The sequence below is a fragment of the Phoca vitulina genome, unplaced genomic scaffold (genome assembly GCF_004348235.1).
Source record: "Phoca vitulina isolate PV1807 unplaced genomic scaffold, GSC_HSeal_1.0 scaffold5, whole genome shotgun sequence".
Classification (NCBI taxonomy): domain Eukaryota; kingdom Metazoa; phylum Chordata; class Mammalia; order Carnivora; family Phocidae; genus Phoca; species Phoca vitulina.
Genome location: NW_022589708.1, coordinates 65,898,349 through 65,908,996, shown reverse-complemented (window position 1 = coordinate 65,908,996; position 10,648 = coordinate 65,898,349). Strand labels below are relative to the sequence as shown.

Sequence of the window (10,648 nt, the reverse complement as noted above, 5' to 3'; positions counted from 1 at the left end):
TTGTGTTCCCTCTCTCGCTGTGTCTCTCTCTGTCAAATAAATAAATAAAATCTTTAAAAAAAAATAAAAATAAAAGTCAGGAGTTAAAAGAGACTACATTTGTTACCGTTTGCTTAATTGCTAGGAGGATATCACTGGCCACTCCTCGGCAGCTTTATAAATCTTCCAACATGACTCAGCGTTGGCAAAGAAGGGAAATTTCAAACTTCGAATATTTGATGTTCCTTAACACTATAGCAGGTAAGAGATCTCATTCTTTAATTTCATAATATGTTTGTATTCATCAGAATCGTTGGTAATATGACTTGATGGCATACATTTTTTCCTTGGAATTCAAATACAACGTTAGAATAAATATTGAAGCACTCACATTAAATGTTATCAGAAACTCTACAGGCTGGTACTGAGGTTTTAGATGCATTTGTTGTTGAAGAGGCTTTTCCTTGCTCTCCTTTTGCCATTTCCTTTGCTGACAGCTTTGTCTGAAGGTTTATTAGAGTCAACAAACCATTGCCAGAAAATGTCTGGAAATAATAATGGGAAAATGTAATTTCCCTACTTTGTCATTCTCAGCAATAGCAGCTAGACAGGAGAATAACAACAGGATTCTGCCTAGTACAGATGTCACCTGGATTATGGCATGATTGGGTTACAGGATCTTTTTTTTTTTTCTTAAAATCTTCAAATAAAAATATAAAATCAGATTGGATTTCTAAATGATGAGTAACTGCCATCAGCCTCAGCAGTACCACGCTTGTAAATTAGAAGAAGGCAGTGGCTTTGTTTTTGTGCTAAATCTGGGGCTGTCAGTGGTTAAGCATGTTTATGAGATTTAAGTACCTCTTTCTTTTTTCCTAAATTAAGCTCCAGAAGCCCTGATTCAAGTTGAATTACAAAAAGTTTACTTCTATAAATCAGGCTCTACAAAAACTTTTTGGAATCAGATAAATTGAAGTAACTACATAAATACACATGCTTCCTTTTGGTTATTGTTCTATTATGAATAAAGGCCCAGAACCATGAATTTAGAGTCATGTTCTCTGAATCATTGCTTTAAAGGATAACTGCGTAATAGCACTCTTTAAATTGATCATATATGGGTCAATATGGATGCTTTAGGGATTATACATACTAAATATGGATAATACAGATATGTATTCAGTAGGCAAGAGAACACAATTTGTGAACAAAAAGGGATAAAAGAGTTGTTGGAAATGGTTTTGCACTTTAATCATTTAAAGCATATTGTAATGTTAATGCCTTTGCTAATAGGATACTAGAGGTACACCCAAAGGATTATTACATAAATTAAATTTTAGTATATATTTTATACACGTCTCCATTATATACATATATCTTCACGTATATGAAGAAATACACACTTCAAGATATACACACTCCTACATCAGTGTACATCAGAGTACATGATGTTTATATCTTAAAGAAACCTATTTACTCCTTCAAAGACATAGGAAATGGGTTATACTGTTTAATTAGCACATACTATTTACATGTATAGATAGAGTGGACTTAATGTAAATGTAAAAACTTCATTAGCGTATTCAACTAACAGCACAATGTAGCAGAAAGAAGCTTCAGTGCCAAAGAGAAGAAAGATAGAATCTCAGATGTGCCAACTTTGTCCTAGAGCATAGGCGGAATTTCAAGTTTTAACCCTATCTTGGACCTTAATCTTTCAGTAACCATATTTAATATGTTCACATCTCTTGTGTAATAAATGATATGTTTGGTCTTCTATCATCTCATTTTATACTATTGTTTTTAAAATGTTTTCTTGTTTTTTGTATTCTTTTGTTTTTCTTTAGCCTTACACATTTTTGCCCACTTTGTTAGTGATTTAGAATGTAGGCATCTTGTTACTAATGCTCCTAGAGATATGTTTAAATTTTTAAAAACCTTCTAAAATATATTTCTCTTATTTTTGAACTCAAAAATGAATCAACATTGAACTCTCAACTTTAACTCAATTTACTCCTCATTCATTGCCTATCTCTGTCAATATGATTTACTACTTAGAATCCATATTCTTATTAAACTCTTATTTTTTGGAGTCCATACATTTTGCATATTATGAAGGATTTCACACCCTATTTAAATTTTCTTCTTGTTAGTGCAGTATATTACTTTCAGCTACATGGATCTTTACCTGATTTTTAGAATAATGTTTGTTCTCTTTCCAGTTTTCTGCAGTATTTTTCCATATTCAGTGTGTTAAGTTTTTGAGTTATCCTTGAGAAATCTATCAATGCTCATTGTCTACCATATGTCATAGATGGGCGTATGATTTTTTTCCTTGGCTGTGCTAGCTACTTGGAGCTGTTGTATGTAAAACTGGAAGACGAGGGGCTAGCCCTCACTCACAACTCAGTTTCCGGGCGAGCTGGCATTCATATTAAGCTGTCCTGCTATTCTAAGATGGGATCCTTGCTGTCTTTCTGGTTGGAATGTGGTCTAGGTCATTTTTTAAAGGACTCTTCTAGTCTCCATCCTTTCCCACTATATTTTACTGATGTCAGATGTACTTCCCACAGTATGGGACAGTACCACCTATAACCATTGCCCACTACACGCCTGTTGCTTTCTGGGAGTTTCTTTCTCTGTCAAGCTCGGAAAGATTGCAGTCTGGATAGAGATAACATTGTGATCCCTTCTGAAATCTACACCTGAGCGATACAGACACGTGTGTGTGTGTGTGTGTGTGTTTCTGTTTGAGACAGTCTTTGGGTTTCTGAGCCAGAGCATGCAGGTCATAAGGGATATTTAAGTGCCATTCTACTCTCTTTTGAATCATTGGGGTCTGTTTTACTTGATGACATAAAGAGTGTAGAGGCCACTGGCTCTTTTTAAAAGAATTTATTAGGCTTCTCCTTTACAGTGATTGTAACTAAACATTAAAGCCTGTCTGTTGTAGACAGTGGGATAAAAAAGTAGTATAAAATTGGGACTAGGAAAGCAGAGCACTTACAACTGGATGGGTAAATGAAATATACATAAATGAGAGCATTTTAAGAGCTGATATTAAGTGCTGAATAAGAGTTGTAAATAATGAATGCTGTGAGAGCTAAGCAGAGTGGAGGAATTTTAAATATGTCTTTGGGGAGGAAAAAAAGAGCAGAGCTTTACAAATTTCTGCCAGTCGGATATGTGATGTGTTCAGTGGACATGAGTACCATATCTTGGCTGGAACAGAGAATAAGAGGAGATAATATTGGAGCCATCAGTAAAAGCCAGATTACAAAGAGCCTGATCTTAGACTCTTAGGAGTCAGTATGATTTTGGAGTAGAAGGGGATGCAATGTGGAGTTTTAGGAAAATTAAACTGGTAACTATGGATGGCCTGAATCAGAAATGAGATAGCCTAAAGTTGGGGAGAACTGTTGATAGGAGAGTTCGACAGGTCTTCAGATATGAAGTCAATTTTTTCAGTTCTTTAGTAAATAGTTCTGAGCACACATGCCGGTGCTGACACTGCAGAGAAGACTAAAGTATGGCTTCTGCCTTTGAAGAGATCATGGTGTAGTCAGCAAAACGGCCATGCACTCCAGCAATTCCAGGAGAAAGCGATCATTATTAGAATGGGAGAATATACAAAGTCACAGGTCTAGACAGCATTACTTACAACTAAGAGATCTGGAAAAGCTTCTCATAGGTAACACTTAAGTTGGAAATTGTAATATGAGAAAGAATTCACTAGAAAGTAAACAGAGGGCATTCCAAGAGAAAAGAAGACGTGGGGTGAAGAGCTAGATTAGAGTAGTGGCAGCAGGTTTGGCTAAAAGAGAATGGGAGAGGGGGAAAGAGAGAGAGGGAGAGAGAGAAGTGCATGACTCCGTATACCATGTCATTATACAAAAAGTAGAAATCCCTGTGATGTGAACACTGTGTGTTCAGTGGTTGAAAAGTGTGGCCCCCTGACCGGCAGTGTCGGTATCACTTGGGGACTCGTTGGAGATGTATATCCTCAGACTCCTCTTCAAACCTTCTGAATCAGGAACCCCGGGAGTGGGGCCCAGCAATCTGTGCTTCGGCAAGCCTTCTAAGTGGTTTTATGCATATGCAGTTTGAGCACCATTGCCCTAGCCATTTAAGACCTAATTATCAGAACAATATTTGCATATAAAGACATTTAGAACATACAAGAGGGCATGCAGTTACATTCCATTAACAGTCCTAAAAGTTTACAGAAGTGGGAGATGAGGATAAGCCAGTCTACCAAAGGGAAGTCTTGTAGAAAAGGTGGGCTTTGAGTTAGCTCTTCAAGGATTTTATCTACATTAATGATGATCCAGGCAACATGAACCTTTATACAGAAATAGAAGGACAGTTAAAAATAGTTACAAATGTAAATATCCTGAGGTACCCTCCCTGGATATATTCCTGCTAGTTCTTCCCTGGCCATCATTCTGAAGTTTTAACTAGGAGTGCCATCTTGTATTGAGCACCAGCCTTGAAGGTTTAGCTGATGGTTTATAGAGAAGCTTCACTAAAGAGAAATTGAACCCAAGGCAGTGCAGCAAAGGCCTCAGCAGGTCCCACAGGGAGCCAGAAGCTAGGATAACCCTTCAGAGTCGTCTTGCCTTGAAGCAAGGGGGCCAGGCCTCATTACCTTCTCCACACTGCTGTCACTGGATGCAGGCTCCTGGGAAGGAGACAGACCTTGGGCGAGGGGGCTTTCTTCTGATGATGGCAACTCCTGGGGAGGAACTTAGCTGAGTACCACCCACCACAATACCGCAACATGGCCACCAACCCAGCATCCAGGATACTCGTGGTTCCCAGAATCACCTGGAAGGCTTGCTCCCACACGGGTCGTTGGGCCCCATCCCCACAGGTTCTGACTCAGTAGGTTGAAGATGGGGCTCAAGAATTTGCATTTCTAACAAATCCCCAGGCGATGCTGAGGCCACTGGTCTAGGGTCCGCACTTTGAGAACCACTGCACTACATGTATATTCTTTAAAAGACATACCTAAAGATAATCGTATTAATCTTCTGTAGCACTCACCCCTTCTATGGCACTGTCTGGATCACACGTTTTGGCACTTAATGGTAATGTGGCCTTAGCATTTTATGTCTGTATTTCATCTTTCTAATGAGATTACGAGATCGCTACAGAAAAAAAAATAAAAATAAAAAAGGTTTTGCCAAGTAAATACCCCTCAAATTGAACTGATTGAATACTTAAGCTTTGCAAGTGTTTTGCTTGATTGTGAGATCTGTTATGTGAATTTACTGGAATTGCTAGATGAGAGATTCTTTAAATTTCCTGGATTAAAGAGAAGGGTTACAGAATGGGAATCTAGAAAGATGAAACAATCTTTCTTGGCTTCACATTTTTAAAACTACAGACTAATGTGACTTAGTAAATCTACATTTTCTGTAAAAAAAAATTTGGTTCCTGTATTACACTCTCAGACTTACCTTTTTTCTCCAGAATATTATTTTAACATGAAATACAAAGTACATTTATGCCCCATTTCTTGTTCTCCATTTTTTTGAGGTCTGTCATACTCGGCAAATTTTGCTGTTCTCCTTTCTAGATGCTTTTAAAAAAGAAACTCTGTATAAAGCATATAGCAGCAGTGTCTTAGTATTAATGCATTGTTAGATTTTTTTAGACCCTCATGTTTATTTATATACAATATACATAATTGCATATAAATAAACACACATTTTATTATATATAGGTGAGTTTTGTTAAAAATACTTTACGTAGTAAAAGAAGTTTATCAAAAATTCAGAAAACATACTGTTTCTAAAAGGCACCTAAAAGCCCACACGTGTTTTCATGGCCTTCAGTTTGTTCTACTTACAAATTTAATAAATACTCAATATAGAAAATTGGAAATATGGGAAAGAGTAATTAAAAAATTAACTCACTCATAAGCCTAGCATTGTATACATCCCATTTAACAATGTTAGTGGTTTTCCTCCTTTTTCTTTTTCCATGTGTGCTGTCTCATTGGGAACCTGCTACACATACAAGTTCAGATTCTTCTTTTTTTATTTCATTAAATATTCTTGGAAGACATGATTTTTAAAACTACATGAAAGTCTAGCTCAGGACTCTGGTATAATTTATGTAACTATTTTTGAAACCCATGCTTTTTTTATTTTCAAAGAACTTAAGTTTTGGAAGATTTATGTAGAAGAATTTTTTTCTTTTCTTTCTTTTTTTTTTTTTACATGTAGAAGAATTTTAATGATGCTTAGAGTTCAAATAAAAATATGGCTTCAACCTCTAATTCCTGGCATTGACCCGATTTCTGTTCATTGTGTTCTGAAAGATACAACCTATGCCTCATTTTATACCTTATTAGATACTACCATGAACAAGACGTTAAAATCTGGCATTCTTGCATTTAAGGAAATAGAGTGATTGCTAACATAGCTTTGTATAAATGATTCTGTTAGGTCTAAGAATTTTTTTTAAGGTATTTGAGTTGTGTTTCATATGATCAGCTAATGAATTCAGCACAACTTCCCCAACCCCAACCTTTTTCTCCTGTTTAGCATTTTCCACTTTTTTACTCTGTGATGTACAAGCCCTCCCTGGTTAATTATGTATATATTTAGCTACTGCATGTGTTGGGCTTATTATTGTCATCTAATTAGATGTAACTTGAACTGCTTGCTTCTAAAAAATCATTAAAAATTCTTTCCTAATGACCTAGAGATGACAAAATGTCTGTAAAGTGTGAAGAAGCAGACAAGCACAGGAACATCACTCTTAAAGAGTGTTAATCCAGATGCTGCAATCATCTAATTAAACAATATTTTGCTGTCATTAACATTTTCACCAAGGAATTGCAGTTATAATTTCTTTGTCAGCTGTCTCTAGATCACTTTACCTTCAAAACTAAAGTGCCATATAAAAACATTAAATTGGATGGTTTAATTAAAAAGTTTTTTTTTAAATGAAGAAACATATCCAGTGTTTCTGAGATCTCATTTACTGTGCTTCACTTTTATTGTTTGAGTAGATTAGTGTCATAGGCTTGCAATATTTAATATTCATCTTCTAAGATAAAACCTTATAAGCATAGTTAGTAAAAAAAAAAAAAAATCATCACTTACCACTGCTGGAAAAGGAAAGAACCCTATCAATTACAGCACAAGGTTATTTACTAAACTTCAATTATCCTAAAAAAAACCACACAAAACATAAAAAGCAAAAAACAGAACAGTTGATAAATAGGTACCTCCAAGTAACAGGTATTACTTTGGAAATACTTCACTTTGTTTGCTAATGTAGTAAACAGTCACTTTTTTTGTTCGTTTCACAAAGCTGTTCAGTAAAATAATTAAGTAATAATGCTAATTCATGAATGAAAAATCCCAAAGTCCCATTTATTCTTTTCATCCATGTGATTTTTAAATACATTGAGCATTTTTAATTTAAATTAAAAAAATTTATATTGACTATCCATACAGTAAAGCTTTTATGTGAAAATTTTTTATTTAAAGAGCTTTGACTATATGTAAGCACACTGATTTATAAAATTTCTTGTATTAGAATTTAAATGGTGCTATCAGCTTTAGGTAATTTAAAAATTGCTAAATTTTTGTTAGAATTTATTTTGAAGGAACCTTCCATAGATTATTAAAAGTGGAATACAAAAAATGTAGGACAGAGCAATTGTCATAAGCTATAACTGTGGTCATCAATCAATTTTGTGTGTATGTTTTAAAGATGAAGGTTTCTTTCTCTGCATGTTTTCCAGAAATACCTATATTAGAAAGTCATTTCTATTAAAAAGCTGGTGTCTTCAAATATGGTCTCTATTTTTATGATGTTTGTATTTACATGATACATTTAAGTACTAAGTCAATATAAACGGGCTTTGTATTTATTTTATTTTGACAGTTTTTTTCCTTAGTATGTATGGAATAAAACCTTATCAGAAAATTTAAAAACAATTATGGTATCTAATTTTATTTATATAAGTAATATGTGTTACAGAAATAACAGCAACATTATTCTATAAAAATACACTTATTTACTTGAAGCCCTATTTTTCATTGAAACCTACAGATTTTTTAAGTAGAATGGTAACCCAGAAAATGACAGGACCCTAAAAATGCTTTGGGCCCAGTTTGAATCCCAGAAATAGCTCTGCCTAGCCAATCTGCACTTTCCATATATATACCTATATAGGAAAAAAACTGAGAGTCATCAAGTGTCTTAGACTGACATATACGTGAGCTATCAGTAATACATTTCAAATTTTAGAATTTTACACTTCGTACTCTACAGTGACCCTACTTTAGCAGAACATTCTCGTGCACGAGACGTTAATAAAGGCTCCGAATTTGTGTTTATTCTTATCAGTCTGATTCTTCACAGTCGACTTAAAAACATAAAACAGGTGCATTCATTGGCTGAGCCATCTAGCCGCAGACATTTCCTTCTAGCTTAACATGCATGTTCGCAGTGTCATTCTCTCTCCTCTGTACTGCTCTGCCCTTATGTAGTCCTCATCCGCCAGAGACTATCCTGCAATTTTCCTTTTTCACTTGGCTATTTGTTTACCTAAAATTTGGTTCATCTTATCCCATTTTTATCACCTCTCTGTTCATTCCTTCAACATTTATTGGCAGACGGTATGTTTGAGATTAAAAACGAAGCAAAACCCTAGATTTTACATTCACGTGTTTACAGAGTGATGGAGAAGCAGACAAGTAAACAACGATGTGTATTAGCGGCAACCCGCGTCCTCTGAGTGCTGGCGTGGGAGAACAAAGGGGAACCTAACCTGCCTCTCACCTCATTGCAGGGAGTGCAAAGTGGAAGCAACATCCTGCTTTCTATCCCTTACCTCCATCAATTTACACATTTAAAATAATATATCATTTTGTTGTAAAATGCAGAGATTCGTATCATTAACAGATATAATATTCACCTGGTCAGATGTTTATGAACTGAATGAATTAATTTGATCTGATGCTTGTAATAGCAGATTTAGTTCTCCCTTGGGTCAGGGTTGGGTTTTTTTCTGTTTCACAACCACATATACCAATTGCTACAAAAAGTAGGTATCATTTAATGACAATTCTTCAATGCCAAACGAAATAATGTGTGCATATCTGTATCACGGTTACGCTCTGTGGGATGTGTGCACTAAAGCATTCTAGATGAAATCCGTATCACTAAATACTGGGGAAATCACTCTTTTGTGTGAATTCAAATGGAAATTTAGAAAGTTACCCATGATCAGATTATAACATATTTTTGCAAAAAAAAAAAAAAAAAAATCTTGCCCAACAAGATTTGTCCAACAGGATTTCATCTTCTCATGTGTTATTTCAGTACCAGTTTATGAGGGTGAGCCAGTGCTGTACGTTCCCTAAACTTTTTACCTTCCCACTGTGCTTTGATAGCCCACCTGAGCCTCTTAAGTCATTCTATCAGAAAATAAACAGCAAACCTATCCTAAGGTGCAGCAGCTCTCCACCAAAGAGAAACAACATAACACAAAAACAAAATGCATGAACCCAAAGGAGTGAAAAAGATGTGGAAGACATCTGCCTCTGAACTTTTTCCTGCTGGCTTCAGAGGACTCCTGTTCACTTGTACATTCTCAAGTTATTCTTGTTTTGGTAATTCGTGATATAAGCTCAATATAGTATTCTGTACGCTGGCAATATAATTTCTAGATATATAATCACTGTAGTAGTGATAATCACATAACCTGCAAGTGTACAGATCGGCAGGATCCCTCATCCATGACCACTTTTGGGGGTTGGCAGGATCCCTCATCAATCCCTCATCCCTCATCAATGATCACTTTCGGGGGTCTTCACCAATGAAGCTCTGCTTTTCAGGTACCAGTAATATCTTCATCAGAACCAGCAGAAAAGCGATGGAGAATGGAGGCACCCATGTGGCAGGTTAGGTCAGGACTGGATGTGGGACGTATCACTTCTGCTCAGGTTCTGTCGATTAGAACTGAGTACCATGCCCACAGCTGCTTATAAGGAAGGTTGAGAAATGTGGTCTAGCCCAGGAAGAGAAATGAATTATGATAAATGGCTCTCAGTTTCTACCACAAGCTTATATTCTAGAAAGTAATTCTAGTTACTCACTTCTTAATTATTATTGAGTGAATTCACTTGAAATGCATTGTTATTAGAGTGCTTTTGATTAAACAAAGACATAGTTCAGTAAACGAGTTACTCTTTTCTGAAATCCAATAGTTTCCTTATGTAAGAACAAGAACAATTTCATAAGCAATTAGTGCATATACAGATTTTCATTTCTCTTTTTCTTTACTAGGACGGACATATAATGACCTGAACCAATATCCCGTGTTTCCATGGGTATTAACAAACTATGAATCAGAAGAATTGGATTTGACTCTTCCAGGAAACTTCAGAGATCTATCAAAGGTAACTTTCAAATATATAGAAGTCAGTTTTCTTCATAAAACTTGATTCTAAAAGCATTTCTACCAGATACATCTCCAATATATCCAATATATATATCCAGTTAATGTTTGTAAGAAAGTAAACCTGGATCTTCTCCTTTTGTGGTCAACATCTAAATCTCATCAATTCTTAGCATAGGTTTTAAGCTACAAGAAGATAAATTAGTACTAGCATAGGCAAAATGCAGTACATATTTGAGA

The 10,648-nt window shown here is 35.5% G+C and overlaps 1 protein-coding gene across 11 annotated transcripts in view; it reads left to right on the top strand.

The window, feature by feature from the left end:
• NBEA (neurobeachin) overlaps window positions 1-10,648 on the top strand; it is a 696,015-nt gene that overhangs the window by 588,170 nt on the left and 97,197 nt on the right. For all 11 annotated transcript variants that reach the window (XM_032403205.1, XM_032403204.1, XM_032403196.1 and 8 more), the window contains 2 exons: window positions 125-240; window positions 10,297-10,409. In XM_032403205.1, the coding sequence (XP_032259096.1) occupies window positions 125-240; window positions 10,297-10,409 (229 nt within the window). The remainder of the gene's footprint in view (window positions 1-124; window positions 241-10,296; window positions 10,410-10,648) is intronic.